The sequence below is a fragment of the Pyxicephalus adspersus genome, chromosome 9, assembly GCF_032062135.1.
Source record: "Pyxicephalus adspersus chromosome 9, UCB_Pads_2.0, whole genome shotgun sequence".
NCBI lineage: Eukaryota > Metazoa > Chordata > Amphibia > Anura > Pyxicephalidae > Pyxicephalus > Pyxicephalus adspersus.
In genome coordinates this window covers 66,494,751-66,516,692 of record NC_092866.1, presented here as the reverse complement: position 1 = coordinate 66,516,692, position 21,942 = coordinate 66,494,751, and the positions used below count along the sequence as shown (strand labels likewise).

General features: G+C 46.4%; 2 protein-coding genes across 2 annotated transcripts; both read left to right on the top strand.

Annotated features, from left to right (window-relative positions):
- The first annotated feature begins 457 nt into the window (after positions 1-457).
- KCNJ11 (potassium inwardly rectifying channel subfamily J member 11) lies at positions 458-2,093 on the top strand. The gene has a single exon (XM_072422378.1). The coding sequence runs from the start codon at positions 679-681 to the stop codon at positions 1,846-1,848; it is 1,170 nt and encodes a 389-aa protein (XP_072278479.1). The 5' UTR covers positions 458-678; the 3' UTR covers positions 1,849-2,093.
- Positions 2,094-3,757: 1,664 nt separating this feature from the next.
- Positions 3,758-21,155, top strand: NCR3LG1 (natural killer cell cytotoxicity receptor 3 ligand 1; the record flags this gene model as incomplete). The annotated part of the gene is made up of 11 exons (XM_072421582.1): positions 3,758-4,109; positions 9,113-9,436; positions 10,349-10,456; positions 11,940-12,356; positions 12,873-13,232; positions 14,800-15,102; positions 15,352-15,663; positions 15,821-16,102; positions 19,203-19,517; positions 19,908-19,940; positions 20,579-21,155. Coding segments are annotated over 11 exons (3,102 nt in total), but the record flags the coding sequence as incomplete, so codon positions are not given.
- Positions 21,156-21,942: the final 787 nt, after the last annotated feature.

Below are 21,942 nucleotides of genomic sequence, written 5' to 3'. Positions count from 1 at the left end.
TTAAAATTGGGGTTGATTAGGTTTGGGTTAGAGGGTTCAGGATGAAGCGTTAGGGTTGGGTCTAGCCAGTAGGGTTGGGTTTGAGGGTTCATGAGCAAGTGGTAGGGTTAAGTCCAGGCTGTAGGTTTGGGATTGGGTTAGAGGGTTTGGGGATGAAGCGTTAAGGTTGGGGTTGGTTAGGTTTGGTTTAAAGGGTTCAGGAAGAAGTGTTAGGGTTAGGTCCAGGCTATAGAGTTTTGATAGGGTTAGAGGATTTGGGATGAAGCGTTAAGGTTGGGTCTAGGCAGTAGGGTTGGGTTAGGGTTAGAGGGTTCAGGAAAAAGTGTTAGGGTTAGATCCAGGCTGTAGGGTTGGGGTTGGGTTAGAGGGTTTGGGATGAAGCAATAAGGTTGGGCCCCTCCGTCTCGCTGTATCCGGTGGTCAGGCGCTCCCCCTGCTGGCCGCAGTCGGGATCGCAGCGCACCGTCTCTGCAGATCTCATTCACCTTTCGGTCTTCTCTCCGCTCGGTTCGTTGGATTTTCCGCTATAACCGGGCGTATCGGAGCTGTGGGTTGTTCCTGTGTTCGGGGCCCCCAGACTTGCAGTGGTGCAGCCCATCACCCACCCTGGTGATTGGCAGGGACAGATGGGGCCCCAGCATTAGATTTGTCTGCAGTGGCCCTTAGCATGGCATAGACATGTTTTCCAGGAAGGGAATCATCCCTGAGGAATATGTGCTGACCACCCGCCTGGCCGAGGACATCAATGAGCCCAGGTACACAGCCAAGGAACGCCGGGCCCGCTTCGTGGCCAAGAACGGCACCTGCAATGTGGCCCACAAGAACATCCGTGAGCAGGGCCGCTTCCTGCTGGACGTCTTCACCACGGTGGTGGACCTGAAATGGCACTACACCCTCCTGATCTTCACCATGTCCTTCCTGTGCACCTGGCTCCTCTTCGGGATGATTTGGTGGCTCATCGCCTTCGCCCACGGTGATCTGGACGAGAACCAGGAGGGCTTTGTGCCGTGCGTGACCAGCGTCCAATCCTTCACCGCAGCCTTCCTCTTCTCCATCGAGGTGCAGGTCACCATTGGGTTTGGTGGGCGAATGATAACGGAGGAATGTCCGTCCGCCATCTTGGTCCTCATTGTCCAGAACATCGTTGGGTTGGTCATCAATGCCATCATGTTGGGTTGTATCTTCATGAAGACGGCCCAGGCCCATCGTAGAGCGGAGACCCTGATCTTCAGCAAACACGCCGTCATCGGCCTGAGGAACGGTAAGCTGTGCTTCATGTTCCGGGTGGGGGACCTCAGGAAAAGTATGATCATCAGTGCCACCATCCGCATGCAGGTGGTCCGCAAGTCCAACAGCCTGGAGGGCGAAGTTCTGCCGCTCAACCAGATCGATATCCAGATGGAGAATCCCATCAGCACCAACGGGATATTCCTGGTGTCACCGCTCATCATCTGTCACACCATCGATAAGAATAGTCCGCTCTACGACATCTCAGCCACTGATCTCACTCACCACCAGGACCTGGAGATCATCGTCATCCTGGAAGGAGTGGTGGAAACCACCGGCATCACCACCCAAGCCAGAACTTCCTACCTGGCCGATGAGATCCTCTGGGGCCAACGTTTTGTCCCCATTGTGGCCGAAGAAGACGGCAGATACTCGGTGGACTATTCCAAGTTCGGCAATACGGTAAAAGTACCGACGCCGAAATGTACGGCCCGGCAGCTGGAGGAGGATCGCAGCAACCTGGAGCGCATCTCATTTTCCCCCAGAAGCACCATCAGAAAACGCAATATGTCCGTCAAGGTAAAGCCAAAGTTCACCTTGTTTAATGATGAACCCACCTGACCCCAGGTGACCCCATCGGACCTCAGGGGGCAAATAATGTTCTATGCAGTACTGGGCACTCCCCAGCCGGGGGCGCTGTCACCAGGAATATTTTTTATTGTTTAGATTTCTCACTTATCTGCACCAAGGGGGGTAAAAACCTTCTGAAGTCTTAAAGAGCCCTCAGCATGTGAAAGTCAAATCTGGGGCAATTGTGTGATGGCGATACGCACGTGGCAGATAATAAATCGAGGCCTTGCTATTCATCTGATTGGTTATTGAGTCTTTACACGGATTGTATGTCTCGTTTCATGTCTCACAAGAGGTTCTGCAGCAGCCGAGGCTCCGATTCACTGATTGGCTTACTGGCCAACACCTCAATGGAGGGACTGGGAGGGGGAGGGGCTGCCATAAAGTGTCCAATCAGAGCAGAGTATTCTCTGTGCACCAATCATACATCAATATAAATGGAATGTCACTGCCTGAACACACCAATCACGTTATTGCCAAATCCACAAATCATCCCAATCAACACAGCAATACCAATCAGATCTCACAAAGAGAAAACAACTTTTATAGGAGGAAACCTCATATTTCTGTATCCCATTGGGGAGATTTCTCTTCACTTCCTGTCCTGTGGACACAACAGGAAATGATAGAAAATCTCTTCAATGTCATGGTAAGATATTCAGGAACTTTTATAAATATGTATGGGGATCAGGATATAGAGATCACTGTGTATAGATCAGGATATACAGATCACTGTGTGTATGGGGATCAGGATATAGAGATCACTGTGTATAGATCAGGATATAGAGATCACTGTGTATAGTGCCATCTAGTGGGCAGACAGGAGAGTGACAGGCGATGTTCAATCTATGTATTTTCATCATCACTCTATCTTTGATTTCTGGGGAGACCATATAAATCTCTTTCACCTTTTTTCCTCTGGCACAAACACCCCTCAGGTCCCTGTTAGCTCCCTGGGTGTCACATCGAACCTTTGGCTTTATTACTTTCACGTGCAATAAATTCTTCTGTCATTTTTCTCTGTGTTTTTCCTGGTGAGGTCAGAAAACATCCAGGCGCCCAGCATTTTCTTCCCGAGTCCAGAAATGGCAGCCGCTGTGTTTTCCTCATTGCAGGTTTACCTAAATCTTAGAGTTGTTGTAGTGATTTCTTCAATCGATCCGGTGCAGTAGCTGCAGAAAGACGAGCGTCCTGCATTTCTTTTACCTCCACATTAGTGTTAAAATTCCAGAGAGACCCAAAAATGTGAAGCAGAGATACAAATCCAACCAAGAGTCCAGGGGCCAACATTGAGGAAACAGCTACAGAGTAAGTGTTAAGGTCACAGGGTCAGTGTTGCTGCTTTTTAGGGCCAAAACTGAACTCTAAGGGCCCATACGTTAAGTGTTAGCGCAATGCATGTATTGCAGTGCCATTTATTCACATACTGCAGCACCACAGCACCGCTTTCTGATATCGCATGCTGCTTAGGGGTGCAGGGCCAGGCTCTCCATAGGTCACATCATTTCCCTGTGCAGGGTCCCTGGAGAAGATTCCAAGGAATTCCGCCTTTTGCTGGCCGCCAGTATCAGAACTCACAGACCCAATCAGATTGCAACTTCCAGCGTGGAACATAACAATAAAAATATTCAAATTTATGGAGAACAAAACGAAGCCAACTAAGGTGAAGCGATGCCCCTCCTAGCCAACATTCATACCACAACCACTATCATTGGAAGATCCCGGCACATTCACTCAATATACAAATCTTTCCCGGGATATTTGGAGGGAAAGAATATCAGGCAGACTTCTCCATCAGCAATGCCTGGGGGGTATTACAGGGGGCAGTATGTACAGGAGAGGGGTATGGGGGGGGAATGTGAGAAATGATTGGATAGTAGTGGTCATGTGACGTGCTCTCTCTCGCCCCCTAGGTGCTCTGAGGGTCTCCATTAGGACCCCGTTACTTGCAGTATTGAGGGATCAGGACGTCACCCTCCCCTGCGATATATCGGAGCTGAATACAGGGGGTGCTATTGCAGTTTTGTGGCGTGTGACATACGGGAATGGCTCGGAGACGGAAGTGTATGAATATATCGATGGGCGCCATACGTCCTACAGACCGGGGTCTTATATTCGGGAGTCGGAGGTCCCCAGAGGAAAAGCCGATCTGCACCTCCCCGGGGTCCGGCTCTCTGATGAGGGGGAATACACCTGTAGAGTGATAAATACCCCAAATAAAGCGGAGGGGACAGTGATCCTACAGGTGTCAGGTGAGTGATGGGGACATTGCTGAGATTTAGGTGAGGAGCGCAGGGTTGGGGGTGGCCATGGGTTCTGCCGGCCGCTCCGAAGGGTTTGGGTCATTCCTGGACATTTTAGCAGCAGATGGCCCTCCGGGCATTTGTCAATGAGACTCTGTGATGGGTACGAGCACCATATGTACCCCCATTTGTACCCCTGCGGAAGACAAGGGGGGTATCTAGAAATGTGGTCAGGGACCATCTTAGTTTTATAGTTTGCTTAGTGAGGAATAGAGCGACCCCTTAGAGAGTACGTAGGCCCTCTTACACCCTTCCCCCGCCTATACCCCAATATTGCAGCATAGAAGATGGATATCTCCCCACCCATTTCACCCGCTCCAGACGGATAAACTGCTAGTAAGACGCTGAGGGATTGGACATCATTCTCATCATTATCTTAAGATCACAATTTATCAATAAATAGGCCTGCAATTCCCCATGCCCACAGGGTATTTACCCGGTTTAGGGATTATACTAATGTGAGCTATATTACACCTGGGAGGGGGAGGAAGCCGAAATAGCCAACCAAATGATGGACCAGGGGGAGGCAAACAGGACTTACCTTAGCTGGCTGGGTCATGTGTTGGAGTAAAAGATTCTTACTCCTTTAGAAAGGGAGGATTTGGTGCCTTTACCCCCTACATGGGCCAGTTGGTGGGGGTATCCATGACATCTTTTCATTGGACTGTGTGATCAGCGGTACATCCAGTAATTGTGGACCATGCCCCGTAAAATTGCACCCTGATGGGGCCTGGTCAGCGGGTAATTTGGCCCTCACAATCTGAGGTCTGATTCCTTCCATTGGGAACAATAAGAGATGGAATGTGCAGACGGGTAATATTCGGCCCTGTATGGGACAAGAAATGTAACCCCTCTTCTATATTGATGGGGCGTTGTGTTTGCCCCCAATTATCCAATGACAACGCTGGCAGATATTACACAGAAGGATAACGATTGGTCAGGGATCGGGAATATTACTCCCTCATACAATCTCAGCGGTCCTTGTATGGCACTCCGCTCTCCCCGACACTCAATAGACGGAACACGCCATGTCAGGGGCCCCCCACAATACCTCCATATGAATAGGATTATGGGGTATTTGCACCACGAATAAATAATATAGGAAATCATTCCCAGTGATAATGTATAAAAGGTCACCCCGACCGGAGAGGTGGGGACCAATCAGCGTGTGTAGAACTGTTAGGACTGGGCCCTCTGGCAGGTGTCGGGGGATTACCTGGGGCGCAGTGTCTTCAGAGCACCCCGCAATTATTGATGGCCCACTAACCCCAATGACCAGGACTTAGGACTCCGGTGTAAGGACAGCTCAGGTACTAAGTTGGGTGACGGCCGGAGGTGGCAATTGATAGACGGGGCAGACAAGCATAGTCCAGGTACAAGAACCGGTCCGAATTAGGCAGATCCCAGGTGTCAGGGCAGAGGATCCAGTAACCAGAGCCTGGGATCAGGGGGTAGCAATAGGCCTAACAGCCAATAGCAGGAAGGGGTTGGAACTACTCTGCCCATTGGCTGCTGGACAGGCTCAGAGAACGTGCGGGGGAGGCTAAAAGAGTCGCACCTGTGCACAGCTAAAGGGGGACTGAGGATGCTGCAACCCAGGAATACCTGGAAGTGCCCCTCACCTGTTACCCCCCCAATAACCCGGCAGCCCAGAAAGATACAAAACGAATTATTCATTGTCTGTGATAGCATTGCATGTGTTACACGGGACTCGTCAGGACATACATGTATATATGCAGCCATGACATAGGATGAACATGTTCTGTAAGCTAGAGTTCCCTAAATCTCCGGAGTCCTGTGAAGAAACTTCCCCTTCAGTGACATAATTCCTGCCCCCGCTCAGATCTGTCCACAGACACAACCTGCCCACCGCCCCGTACGGGAGACTTGATCCGGTGCACCCCCCTGGCGGGGTCCTTCCCTAACCCTGCCAGAACTGGTCTCCATGCTCTCACAGCTCACTAGTGTATTCAGGAGCCTAAGTAGTAACTCCGGATAGTTAATCTTGGAAGGATCTTGAGTTTTTAGTTATTTCAGGGCCTGGGTCAGTATATCTGCAGACAAATCATCGTTGGGCAGAAATTGTTTTCATATCGCTGGCATTGTGTAGAATAATCACTTGTACATGAATCCCTGCTGGGCGCGGGAAGTGAATACGCTGGGAAGTGAATCCGCTGGGAAGTGAATACGCTGGGATGTGAATACGCTGGGCGCGGGATGTGAATCCGCTGGGAAGTGAATCCGCTGGGCGCGGGAAGTGAATGGGAAGTGAATCCGCTGGGCGCGGGAAGTGAATCCGCTGGGAAGTGAATCCGCTGGGCGCGGGAAGTGAATACGATTTTCCCGCTGGGGATTTTCTAAATATTGGCGTTGCTAAGATTTTATTTCATTGTTTTAATATCTTCATGTCCAGAAATGGGATTCTAGATTTAAGGCTTGTGCTGCTAAAATTCCTCAAAGCCGAATGTGGCACAAACATATGAAGGCTTCCTCCCCTCCCCCGGGCACAGGGGGGCATTGGATGGGGTACACGTGGTGCCCATGCCCACATTGCTGATTGTTGAACAGATGAAGTTTCAGGATGATCCATCTGGGACAAAACATCAAACAAATCAGAATACCTGCAAGTGATTTACATATTAATAATAAATAGTATTTATGTAGCACCAACATATTACGCAGCGCTGTACAATAAATAAGGGCTGCAAATGACAGACAGTGACATAGGAGGAGGAGAGGACCCTGACCCAAAGAGCTTACAATCTAAGAGATTGCAATGCTTCCAATACTGAATACAATTGGGTGATCAGTTGAAATTGCATGTTAGGGAATTTTTTGGATGATTTGCGGTATCCTGATTGCTTACTCCTAATGCTCGAGTATAAACCTACAGTATATCATATGTGGGTCATCTACCAGACAAAACTCCCCCAAGGGGCCCCTTTTCCAAACTTCCCACCGGCAGCGCTGATTGGGTGTAGAGTTCCCCTCCCTGAACACTAAATCAAAGTTCTGAAATAAGAAAGAACGGCTGGAACTTTGATTTCATTATTCTAGGGAAACAAATCCAACCATTACAAGGATATCCGGGGGGAAGCCAAGGAGGTCCAAGGTGCACAGCTTGTGACGGATATTCCCTACACTTAGCATACACGCCCAGTCCGGCCATCGGTACACGGGCCACAAAACAAGCACCCTGGGTCCCTCCAAATATCCAGTGTGAGATGGCCCATAGCAACAGGGGGGGGGCAAATCCCGGGGGGCCATTTCAAAAAGGAAACAGGGCCAGCAAGCTAAAAGTGCCTCAAGGGCTTTATTCACTAACACTATTTCCACACAAAAACAGCAAAATAAAGCCGGGCCCCTGGGCCACTAACTCACTGTTAGATCCCTTTACTAACAATCCAGGCCAACCTAGTGCTGCGCAGGACTCCAAGGCCCTAACCGTACATCTTCTCCAACAAAGTCTGTGTCTTTACTCCCAGCTCACCAGCCAAGACACACGAATAAGCAGGCTGGGAGTTTATATCCCCCGGCCTAATTTCCAGTATGGGTTTCAGGTGAGACAGTCACACCTGATCATACCCAGGCCTCTTTAGCTCCCCCACCTGGCCAATAAACTCATTGTCATTCAGCCTGGTACTTCAACCCCACCTTCAGGTCAAAAGGAAAACTGTCAGACTAAACAGAAAAATACTCTGCGTATACCCTGTATCTGGGGCAAATGTCATCCTGGACAAAACCCTGTGATTTCATTGGCCAGCTGTTACACCAGGTAAATGGCGAGTAGCAAGCAGGTAGAGAAGGGTCCACAATACAGAGCTGCTGCATCCTTCATACAAATTCCTTCTATCATTATTAACGCCTTCCCTGTGAACAGATCACAAGATGGATTCCATAGACCCCGAATCTAATAAAACCCATAACACCCTGACCATTGCCGTCTCAATCAATGACTGGGAAATTCTTTAGTCAGCAAATCTCTCTGCTTTTGGGGGTCCGAGTGACAGCTGACAATGTGATCCCTATGTACTATTATGAAGGGTGAGATTGTCAGAATTTGAACTTTTGGGGAACTTTACACCTAGTCTACAAAGGTCTGTGATGGGGGGGGGGCAGGAGGGCTTGTGAGAAGATGAAAGAAATCTCTCCGTTTCCCCTTATTGGGCTTTGGGGCAATGGGCTGTGCAGCATGTTCAGCTGGGACAGGTTTGGGGCCAGCAGGCTAATGAAGATGAAATCTGGGCTATTGCCCAGCACCCCCAGCTTCGTCAGGGCCCCAAATTACAGAATGGAGGCAGGGATCAGGTATGGTGCAGGGAGACGGAATGCTGTGCATTTGGGGCCCCATTTCATGTTTGTCCCATTTTGTCCTCATTTTGTTCCACCTTTATGACTAGCACACCTATGTACTACAGAAAAAGCAATCAGAATCTGGAGTAACATCAAGGAATATGTGTCCCACACCATAAGCAGGATCACATTGTAGAAGTAATGTCTTTCTTCTGATGAAGAGAGTGTATGGTGTCATCACTAACCCCATGGTCATCACTAACCCCATTGTACCCCATAACCCCATTGTACCCCATTGTCATCACTAACCCCATTGTCATCACTAACCCCATTGTACCCCATTGTAATCACTAACCCCATTGTACCCCATTGTAATCACTAACCCCATTGTAATCACTAACCCCATTGTACCCCATTGTCATCACTAACCCCATTGTCATCACTAACCCCCATGTCATCACTATTACTGGTGTCCAGAGGGGGAATTATGGTTCCACTCCGGCTGGGGGTATCTCATGCGTGGCTTCCATCTGCTGCACCTTTAGCTGTTTTACGCTGACTTGTGTATGGATTTATACGCAGTATACTGATATGGTACATTGTGCTATAGAACCTCTGTATATGCTGCAGGTAACAAGAATCATTATTTCTCCTTACAGTTCCTCCATTGGTTGATGTGACACCTGATATAAAAGTTGAGCTGGGATCGGAGAAGACAGTGATGTGCAATGTTCACAATTTTTATCCAAAAGATGTTTCCATACAATGGGTGAAATATTGTAAAGGTTCCCCTGACTGCGAACAACTTAAGACCTGGACCTGTATGAAGAATATACTTGAGAACTCGGATGGGACATTCAATGTGACAAGTCTGCTGACCCTGACCCCCAGCAAAGAGGATGATGGGAACTCATATTCCTGCGTCATCAGCCACCCATCTCTCCAGAATAAACTGTCCCAGAATTTCACCCTCACAGTCACAGGTCAGTCATATCAGTGATGTCAGCAGTGATAGAATTTGTACAATGTACACGAGAGATTCTATCATTATGAGTTAACATTTCATCATCATATACAAATATTCTTATCTGCCACTAACATTGCTGAAATACACAGATTTCTCTCTGGAAAGGCCTCCGGTACCGGCATTGGTTCCAATTCTTTACCATTCCGGTGTGAAATCCTAATAATGAAGTCTGCGGGCATAGAACTGACCTCACCTCTTTGTAAAGCGCATTGTTCCAGGGTCATCGTTCTTGCTGTGAATGTTGTGTGAATATATTGAGAGCAAAGCTGTACACACAACGGTAACAACGTACATCCTAAACACTCCATGCAGGACATTCACCATTGGCTGGAACGAGAGATTTGGGAACTGACCCAGAGATAAATGCGGAGAGTTTCCAGCCATGTCGGGTTCATTGGTCAGCAGGGGAGATCATCGCAATGCAGAATATCGGACACGGAATACAAATCACTCTATATCACTACATTATATACTCCTATATGGAGACATTTTTATAGATATGTGCTTTGTATAACAAATAGATTTACTTTATTCATCTTGAGAATTTAATAAACCCCATATCAAATATTTGAAGTACATTTCTGCTCTGTGGGATTCTGTGTATAAAGCATGGCCGTCCTATCTCTGGGCCCATACTGGGCGTTTGGTTGATATTTGGGGTTAAAGGAATTCTCTGTATTCCCCTAAAATCCAAGCTAAGTCCCCCTGTTATTAGCGGGGCAGATAGGGGATGGAAGGGACCTTAGTACAGGGGCCTGTGGAGCCTCCGGTGGGATCACAGCTCAGATTGGACACAGCCAGCCGGTAATACCTGAGATGTGTGGAAATGTTTAATACTCACAGATTGTTTTGTTCTTTATCATTATAGAGAAAGAAGATAACACGGGAGGCGTTATCACAGCCGTGGTCCTGACACTTCTGTCTGCAGGAATTCTGTGTGCCGGTGTTTTCCTCTACTTCAGATTTATAAAGAAAAGTAAGAAATCGGCATTATTCTGGACGTTCAATTTAAATTTCAGACCTCGGTGGAGTTCCATCCTCATTATATGTCTCCTAGTAATGGAAACTAAATCAGGTCACAAATCTCATTATCCGTACCCGGCAGATCTAATATCAGACACATATCATGTGATTCATACTTACATAGACATAAATCCATCAAGTCCAACCACTAGGGAAATAAACATATCCCAGATATAAAACCCTATAAGACATAGTTGGTCCAGAGGAAGGCAAAAAAAACCCCGGGTACAATTTGCTTCAATGGGAATAATTCCTTCCTGATCCCATGAGACAATCGGATGTTCCCTGGATCAGCAGTCTCTGTTATATTTAACCCCCCGGTGGTATTCCCGAGTGTGACTTGGGGTGGAATTTCTTTACAGAAAGTGGTAACCCTGAGCCACACTTGGTGTGGAATTATTATTATTAGACAGTATTTACATAGCGCCATCATATTATGCAGCACTGTACAAAGTTCATAGCCGTGTCACTATCTGTCCCTCCAAGGAGCTCACAATCTAATGTCCCCCCCATAGTCATATGTCTATAATACAGTCTAAGGTCAGTTTTGGGGGGAAGCCAATTACCCTACAGGGAGAACCTGCAAACTCCATGCAGATAGTGTCCTGGATGGGATTCAAACCTGGGACCTAGCACTGCAAAGGCCGGAGTGCTAACCCCTGAGGCCCCGTGAATTGAGGGCTTACCTGGTCCTCAGGAGCCTGTGACGTCCTCCGGCACCTTCTGTGTCCTCTTGGTGATGCCCAGCATTGGCGTTCCCTGGCCTAGTATCCCGGCGTGTGATCATTGGAGACGCGAAGCTAGGGGATGCGGATGCCCGCCGGGTATGCATGGAAGTGCAAGTGGCGTGTGTGCTTCGGGGCGAGACAGGCGGGAAATTTAAAATTAGAAGTATTTTTAAATGTTAAATGTACTGGTTTGACATTTAAAAAATACAAAATAATTCTACAGTCAGAGGTTAACCCTTTAATCCCCAGTTATATTCTGTGCTTCTAGAAATCCTCCAGCTTTTTCTTAAAGCAATCTATAGAACTTGCTGAAACTCCTTCCTGAGGGAGCCGATTCCACATTTTCACACCTTACAGTGAAGAATCCCTTCCTTATCCGGAGCTTAAACTTCTTTTCCTAGAGTATGAATCATTATTACAACTCTCTGGAGGCGATCTTTAGGCCAGTTCCCTATCCATTTACAGATTGACTTTTCTAAACCTAAATTCTATTTCCAGTAATATAATATTCAGCACGGTGACACCCTAACACTGATTCATTAAAGGGAATGTCCACCTTGTCATGACGTTATGGTTCTGTATAGGTTGTCAGGTGTCATATCCATAGTCCTGGCAACAAAGCTGATCTCTGGGTACAAGGGGGGTCCAATATTAAGTAATACATTGGAGAGTGAATGTTATGATTCATATGATGATTCCCTCTTTCAGATCCTCCAATTCTATCTATCACTGGAAATAATGAGCTGATTGACATGAACAGGACCACTCTGACCTGTCAGATTATGGACTTCAGACCCAACAAGATAGAAATCTCAGTGTTTATAAAAAGATCGGAGGTTATAGAGAGGATCTACACCTGGAGATCTGGGGATCCGGTCAGAAGTGATGGTGTAATGGATATAGAGAAGCAGAGTCTGGTGAATGGGGGACATAAGGAGCGACCTCTACAACTGGAGATGGAGCCTGTTATCAGAAAGAAGAAGCTTGGTGTATTCATCTGTCAGTGTTCTCTCCATATAACTCCCAGCTATGACCTGGATAATGGAGCAGAATTATCTGTACAGGTAAAACACCCGGCACTGACATCTCCGGCCTCCGCATGCAGGACACTCACCGTCATTGGAGGTGAGACTCTTCTACATAGAAAGGTTTCTTTACAAAGCTTTCATTGATGTGATATGATTCCAGTTCTGAGCACCACATACAGCAAGGACTCATCTCTGCCCCTCTAGAGGGCAATAGGAGGGGGTTATTATCACGGGGGCATTTCCAGCTTGTTGGGGTCCCTCTTTCCTGGTAATACATAGAATAGAGAAGGAATCTGGGAAACTGCTGGGATACAAAAAAGGGATTTTTAGGATTTTCACATCTCAGTGTTGTTATATTTCTGCAGCTTGCTTGCAGGCGCTTCATTTCTTCATGCGCTCCAGAGATGGCTGCTTGGTATTTCTCGGGGGGTTTCCTGATGGTTAGCCATGTCTTTGTAATCTGTCTATATATGCACCTGCTTGGCAGGATCATCAGGGACTTTTTTAGGGATTACTGCAAATTTAAAAGGATTGAAGAAGTAATTACCCTTGAAAGGAGCAATAATTCCTCTCAGCGGGATGCTACATAACATTGATACATTTCCTTTTCTAGTTCCTCCCAAGGTATTGTCCATCATGGCCCCGCAGCGTATCGTTCATGATGAGCAGCTGACTCTGGTCTGTCCAATTAATGGATTTAAACCGCGAGCTTTGTCCATCACCTGGCTGAGGAGGGAGAGGAACCAAGAGACCGAACTGGTAACATGGAATTCTGGGGGACTCAACGTTCACAGTGAAAGATATTCACACAATGTGAAGGAGGATGAATATCATGATAAGACCTATGGCTTTATAAGTGCTCTGACCATGAAACCGAATGTGACAGAAGATGAAGGAGTGACATATATCTGCAGAACATTTCACCCTGCAACAAATAACTGGGAGGAAAGAGATCTGACCATGAAGGTGACCGGTGAGTGATACATATAGATTATTCTGGGGACCCCTTAATGATAATATTATAGACCTTGGTAACATCCTGGGTGCAGGCAGAGGGGTTACCCAGTACAATTACCCCCTGACCATGAGGGGGACGAGCACGTGTTAGAAAATATAACGGATATAACATCTCTTCTTCACACTTGGAGTGAAATCCTTCATGCACATTGTTATCCATGTTCTATAATGAGGATTCTCCTTACAGATTAGTATCAGACAAATATGCTCTCCATACATGAGCAGATCTCTCATCACCATTCATAGGAAATCGGTCAGTTGGAACCGACATTCACCTCACATTAGACAAGAATGAATGAGGAATTATGAGAATGGGATGAAGAAGTGAAAATATGAAATGAATAGAGGAGGATAAGGAGGGGGGATAAGGCGGGGAGTGATGATGGGGGGATAGTTAAATTGATGGAGAAGTTGGAGGAAGAGGTACAAGGAGATGGAATGGAAGAAGTGGTAACAGTTTGAAGGGGTGGAGGGGTAAGGGGATGGAGTGGATAGAGAAGAGGCAAGTGGTAGAAGGGATAGGAAAGGGGAAGGAGAATGGGGTATTAGGGGCAGTAAAACATTGAGCAGATGAAGGGGGAAAGGGAAAGAGTGATTGAAGAGAAGAGGGAAGAAATAAAAAGTAATAGAAGTGAAGGAAGATGGTGAAAGAGAATGATGAATCAGATAGATGGGGGTAAGCAGGGGAAAAAGGTTTATGGGTGTGGAGGTGGAAATGAGGGGATGACATAGCAGGGAATGGAGAAGAAATATTTTGGAAGAAGGGGTAAGATGGACAAGAAGGGGGTTGTGATAGAAAGAGAAGGATGGAGCAGGGAAATGGGGTACAGGAGGGGAAGGAAGAGGAACGAGGGGATTGAGGAGGAGAGGCAGGGGTAAGAGGATGGAGAAGGAGGGGTGAGAAGGCAGAAGAGGAAAAAGGGTGGGGAACAAGAAGGGGTTAGGATAGAGAGATAAGAATGAAATAAATGAATGGAAGGGAAAAGAGGAGGGAAGGGGGTAAGTGGTAGAAAGAGGTGATGGAGGAAAAGAGACAAAAGTGAATTACGTAGAAGGATGACAAAGTGTAAAAATGTAAAAAAGTGTGAACAGGTGGAAGAAGGAGGAGATGGAAGAGGTTGAAGTTGATGATGGTGAGGTGGGGTGGCAAAGGAAAAGGGGTTAGGAGGGAAAGAAGTAAAAAGGGATAGAGGAGAAGGAGGGTGAAGAGGTATAAGGGAAATAAGGATGGGGAGTGGTAAAAAGGGGTGAAGGAGGTAAAGGGTACAGAGAATGGGGAAAGGTTGGACGGGGTAAATGGTGATGGAGGACAATAGGAGAATAAATATGAAATGGAAGGAAAGAGGTAGAAGTAGACAAGAAGAGATAGTGGGGGAGCTATAAATTGATGGTAGAAATGATGGAAGGGGATGGAGGAAGAGATGAATGGAAAATAATTAAGTCATAAAGCCGGAGCTGAATGGTTGGACAAGGTCAGTATAACAACATCTTATTACATCGCACTCTCTTCTATGTGATTGCAGCGGTTCCTGTGCTGGACTCCATAATAAAGTCCCATGAAGTTGCTCGTGTTGGGGAGAAGTTGGATCTGTCGTGTAGAATTCATTCATTTTACCCGTCACACATACAAGTCACATGGTACACGGAAGATGGCGCGGGGTTATCATCAGACACCACTGACCCCCTCCAGGAATATGGTGATTTATATCACGTCACCAGCACTTGCAGTTATACCCCAACAGTAAAGGATATGGGGAAGACATTCCGATGTGAGGTTCAGCATGGCAATCTAACAAAACACATCAACTGGACAATGACTGAATTAGGTAAGTGGGCCCATTATTCTGTACAATGCAATAATATGGGGGAACGGGTGTAACCCACAGGAAGTTCCCACCAGAAACACATCCCCCCCCCCCCCACAATGATGGGGCCATGCAGGGCGGGCAATGTGTCCTTCCCCTATCGGGTTTATACAGAATCTCATTTCTTAGTATTATTCTTCTTCTCTGGTCTATGTACTAATCATGACATATGATGACTCCGTGTATAACACCGCTGTTCCTGTATTGCAGCCTCTCCACCGACTCTGGGTGACATAAAGTGTGACCCCGCACTACCTGAGCCTGGGAAACCGGTGACATTATCCTGTGAGGTCACTGACATGTATCCCGGGGACCCCATCATTCAGTGGCTATGGAGTGTAAAGGAACTGTCTCCTGAAAACTGGAAAGTAACCATCCAGCAAGACCCCAGGACCAGGATGTTCCATGGAACCACAGAGCTGACACTCACTCCGCACAATGATGATCATTTCTCAGAAGTCAGTCTGGATTTCAAGCACTTAGGAAAACACGTGACAAAGAACAAAATCCTAATTATGAAAGGTGCTGCCTCTGTCACCCCATTCCCTTTCTGCAGATCACTGCATCCTCTTCCACTTGTGTCACATATCATACATGTGTGCTCATATAATATCTGAGATATACACACAATGAGCTCAGGTGTTTCTTTCAGATGATTAGATTATATTTTTCTCTGCAGGGTTCCCAGTGGTCAGTGAAATCATCAGTGACCCCAAGGAAGCAGAATATGGAAAAGCTCTGACTCTGCGCTGTAATGTGATTGGCTGTAATCCCGGGGACATCACTGGGGTCACCTGGTCAGGTGGAGGAGAGCAGAGAGTAATTCCAGGCAGTGATGATTCCTCATCCTGCACCCTGACATTCATTCCTACAGCTCAGTATTATGGGAAGGTTTATATCTGCACGGTGACACACAAGCGCATGAAGCCTTTCACAAAACATTTCTCTCTGCAGCTCCCAGGTATGATTTCTGTATTCTTCATAAATACAATTATTCTCAGAAATTGTTGGGGATGTTCAGTGTGAGCCGATAGGGATTCTTCCAGAGCAGCAAGCATGTGCACAGCAAAGTCTTTGGGACTCATTTATCTAAAAGTGCAGCAGACAATTTGTTCTCCGCTTTTAGAAACCTTCTCGGCATTTCATATTCACCAACATCATCATAGTGGCCCCGGGTATTGTTCCCTGGTGACCACACATCTAATACGCTATATTCACCTTACATTGGTGATCAGGAACTCCACTTACCAGAATGCATTGATTGCCATTTCTTCCCGCTGTATCAGTAAGTGAGGACAGACTTACTATAGAAGGACTCCCCCTACAACACATGAAAACACAGAAAAATAACTTTTCCAGCTGTCATTGCAACGTCTAACATCCAAGCGAAAGAATATAGTGAGGTACTGATATAAAGAATCACCCCCCCCCCCCCCCCCCCCCCCAGTCATTCCACACATTTTCAGTTGAGTTTATGTCTGGGCTGTGACTGGGCCACCCAAGGACATTCAGCTGATGTGTGATTCGGGTCACATCAGTAGGTGAACCTTAGGTGAACAGTAGGTGAACCTTCTTCCCATTGACATTGCCGGAATTCCTCAGGAATGATATTCTGCCCCTCCATGGTTCCTTCTGACAAATGGCCCAGTTCTGGATAAAACACTTTATTCCTCAGAATCTTCAGAATGTTTGGCAGTCCCATCAAGACTTTATGATGGAACTAAATCTCCACTTTTAGGTTTGTATGGTCAGGCCGGCCATTATTGCCGGGCCCCCCCTCGCTGATTGTTGGAATGTCCCTGGAATGGCTGAACTCATCAAAGTGATTCCAACTGATGGCAGGAAGCTGAATACTTAGCATGGTGTGCAATGGGTGCCGAAGTTACACCTCACCGAGTATAAAAGTATTTTTAGGAGCGGGGTGATCCTTTATCCATCTCAGTCACAATGAGGAAATACAACTGGAGGAATGATCTGTGAATAGCAAAATGGTGGGAAATATTCTCCCTATACCCAGTGCATATATATATAGAATTGTACAGCTGCCATATTGTATTGTGTATATAGGGCCCCGACTGCCATATGGGGATACGCTGACATGGGGCTACGTGTGACGTATAATGGGGGGGACACTGGGTGACCCCAATACTAACATAGGCTGGGAAATGTTTGTTGTAGTAGCCACGCAGATCTGTGACTCCAGGAATTATGTTGTTGCTATGGGTTACTGCCATGGGGGTTATTCTCCAGGCTGGACCCATCTACAGATCCGGTCCGGGATTCTGGGACCTCTCAGGGATAAATCTGGCATGTTGGTTTATAGAAGATGGAGAGGATTGTACATTGTCTGACCTCTGTACCCCGATTCCCGGGATCATGTTTTACATTTATCGTTACAGCAAAGTCGCCCATATTATCGGATATTGTGCATCCAGGGAAGGTGACAGCCAATCAGAAAGCCTCATTCCAAGTAACAATATCCAGATTTTGTCCCAAAGACCTACAAATAAAATGGTATAAAGAGTTCAGCCTCCTCCCCCCTACTGATGTGACAATATCGGAGCCGCAGATCGGATTGGACGATCTGTATACATGTACCAGCACCCTGACATTCACCCCCAAGACAAGCGATAATAATCTGTCCATCCGGTGTGAGGTGGCACACAGTCAGACCAAGGCCGTCCGGGAGAAACGATGTTCTCTGCAGCTGACAGGTAAGATGGCCGTCATCCTGTATATAGAGAGCTCTGACATGAATGATGACACTGGGGCACTTTGTACATCTCCACCACTAGGGGAGGATTATATGTCAGAGCTATATAAATGTATAATAATAATGTGTGACTGTGGGGGGACATTAGAGTGTCAGCTCCTCTGTACACAGACTGATGTGCTTATTTCATGTATACAGGGATTCCAAAGGTCGATGAAATCATCAGTGACCCCAAGGAAGCAGAATATGGAAAACCTCTGACTCTGCGCTGTAATGTGATTGGCTGTAATCCCGAGGACATCACTGGGGTCACCTGGACACAGGAAGGAGATCACAGAAATATTCCAGGCAGTGGCAATTTTCCGTCCTATACCCTGACATTTACACCTACAGCTCAGTATTATGAGAAGGTTTATATCTGCAGAGTGAAACACAAGAACAAGGAATTCATAAGAAGAATCCACCTGAACCTCAAAGGTAAGTAAAGGAAATCTGGACACATAAATCTATAAAACCCACCTTGCACTGTATTGGTGGGTACACTGCTTGGATTCTGCAGAGCTCCAATCACAATGCCTTATACACGGAAAACGATCTTTATTTTTACGCCATGTGATTGTCATCATCCAATCCCATTGCATTAAACCTTAAAATATTGCTATAGGGATGTATGGGGCAATATGGGGATGTATGAGGCAATATAAGGATGCAAGGGGCAGGAGGATACAGGATGACACACATTTTCTGCAGGGTGTATTTGCATACAAGGAAATATAAATATAATAATAATTGCTTACATGTGATTGGATGGCTGAAGTCAGCAGATCTCCTTCACCAAGCTGAGTGAACTATCGCAGGGTAATAAATAATTAAAATTATAATGAGAAGCCTTTATATTTCTTTAGTGAATTAACCCCAAAGTCTGTGCCTGATTGAAGGTTTTGCACAGATGGATCTTCATGATCCCAGAATCAGTGTAACTTACACGTGTGGCACTGAGAAAATCACAATTCCCCATACCGTCCTGTACAGCTCTCCGTGTGTTAACTAAATATACAGACAGGTTCTCTTCATCTAATTTATGCTTATCAGACATCACCGGGGTTTGTAGAACTCTATTGTGTCCCTTCCGCTGGCTCTTCAATATATTCAGCATGGACGACGTATCCTTGTATACATCCTGGGGACACAGATGGGGCAATAAATGGTAAATTGGAGTCCAGATTCCCAGTTACCATCCCCGGGGATTCATGTGATGGTGCCCACGAATTGTCATTGTTGCCTGAAATCTAACCTTCCATCCAATCTCTCTCCACACAGAATAACAGACATACATTTATCGTTACAGCAAAGTCGCCCATATTGTCGGATATTGTGCATCCAGGGAAGGTGACAGCCAATCAGAAAGCCTCATTCCAAGTAACAATATCCAGATTTTGTCCCAAAGACCTACAAATAAAATGGTATAAAGAGTTCAGCCTCCTCCCCCCTACTGATGTGACAATATCGGAGCCGCAGATCGGATTGGACGATCTGTATACATGTACCAGCACCCTGACATTCACCCCCAAGACAAGCGATAATAATCTGTCCATCCGGTGTGAGGTGGCACACAGTCAGACCAAGGCCGTCCGGGAGAAACGATGTTCTCTGCAGCTGACAGGTAAGATGGCCGTCATCCTGTATATAGAGAGCTCTGACATGAATGATGACACTGGGGCACTTTGTACATCTCCACCACTAGGGGAGGATTGGGGGGGGGGGTAAATATACAATGAACACACTGACCCCGCAATCATTCTGTGCCATGGAAAGAATGAGGCCAAGGGCTCCCCAATCAGAGTCTGGAGCTCTGCCTTAGGGTATGTGACGGGGAGATCTGGATCCTATCTGGGCTGTGCTGAGCCCTGGGGGCCAAACACTCTGCAGGGGCCAAACACTCTCCATGAACCTCTGTGGGGCCTGAAGCAGACAAAGCGTGTGGTGGCCATGATGGGGTAGCCGGACATGATTTGTGCTCCGGACTGACAATGATTTTTATCTTTTCCCACAGGCTCTGATCCTCCCGCTGGTAAACCTGCTGCTGGTAAGTAGATTCTCCGCTGCCATATGGGAATTTCCTCAGTCACTTCAGGGAGGAGTGTGAGGGATCTGTTACAGGAGTGCTATAGGGAGCAATGTCCCAATGGTGGTCACCCTGAAGAAAGGTCCATGAAGGGTAACCAATCAGAAAGCTCCGTGTGGGTAATACGTGGTAATAGCCGGCGTGGTCATTCCTTTTTATCTCAGAGCTTTATACTTCCCATCACATTCACTGCTAAGATTATGGCTGCCATTCTTTCTGGGAAAATGTCCCGGCCCCTTCATAATATTGCTACCCCAAGTCACCTTTCCTGAAGGGTTCCTGAGAGCCCCCAAATCCCCCCACAGATGTTCCAAGTCAGGTCCAATCAGCACCCCTCCCTCTGATCACAAGGTACAATGACTCCTTGGGGGCCACAGGAATTTGCCAGATAATATTCTATTTATAATGGAGTAATGATAGAACAGAAAGTAATTCTACCCCTGTGTGGCCCTTATTGCCCCAGCTCCGCCCTTCTAGAACATACTGATAGGGGGTGAATATATCAGTGAGATACAAACTGCTTCTTTGTAACACATTATGTGGAGGAGAGATGGAAATTCTTTGTCCCCGATAATAAACATTGTCCTTTCCCCCCACAGGGCCACAGGAGACGTTTCATATCAGGGAGATCACATGTGTGACGGAGCGCCCCCGTGTGGGTGGGGAGGTCACTCTGGTAGCGTACATTGAAGCATGTCAGGCAGAGTGTGCAGAAGTCTCCTGGTATAAAGGAATATTTCCTGTTGGGAATATTGAGAACCAACAGGACGGCACCGGCTGTACATCCACCGTCACCTTCACACCGGAAGCATCAGACACAGATTGTACAATCAGATTGGAGGTGATTTATAATTATCAGACTGTACAGAAATCCTACAAAGTACAACTGGGATGAGAACCAAATGTGACTCCTCATCTGAGATTCAAATCTTCCAATAATGAAGGAACCCGCACCATGTGCAGACACGATCTGACGCTTTATAGAAAGAGATTCAAATCTTCCGGCACGTCTGTCACTCGGGAACAAATAGAATATTACACCTGGAGGACGGCATTGCTGATGGAGAAGTCTGCCTGATATTTTACCCTTTAAGTATCCCGGGAAAGATTTGTATATTGAGTGAATGTGCATTGTATTGGAATTATTTTATAAAATATTAATCTTCTTAACCTTTATCGGGGAAAGTGGCTGAATGTTGATATCGGGCTGTCAGAGTTTCCTGTACATCAGATGTGTTCACTCACCTCGGAACCCTCACAGTCCGGACTCTGTATAATGTATATATAGCTGGGTGTCACCAGGCCCCTCCCATTCCTATAAGATCTGAGAGGTGATTGGCATCTTCACTGGCCAATAGGAGTGTCAGGATGGGTATAAATCTATCAGCTCTCTTGATTTCAGCAATTTCTTATCCTTCCACATAATAATCTGATAAAAATAATGTACAAGCTAATACTGATATAAAGTGTCATGTCTGGGCCAGAAGGGTCCGTTACATCACTGGGAAAGGCGAGATTAACCCAAAATAGCCGATAAATAACTAATTCAGAAGAGAGATAAGTACAAAAAAGTCATTAAACTATATTTTGCTTTAAATGATTCTTTCCTATCACAAACATGAACAGAAAGAACAGAACGTGAGGTTACATTGTGACTCGGGCCTTCTAGTTCCCGTCTCATATACACAGCCCAATAGAGAACATGGTTTGCTATAGATGTCCGAAAACATTACCGGGGAATCCACCTCTAGGACACAACCATAGGATGGCAGGAAGGAAAGTACAAATATTCATAGATTATAAATAACATTGTATCAAACATTTCTCCTGCCCTTACTCCATTTTCCAAACAAAAAAGTCAAATCAACAAAATGAGCAGAACTTACCCCTAACAGAACATAACAAATGGGTATTGCCAAGGATCAGCTACTGAACTCTGTTGCTGCAGGGGTCCCAGGAACAC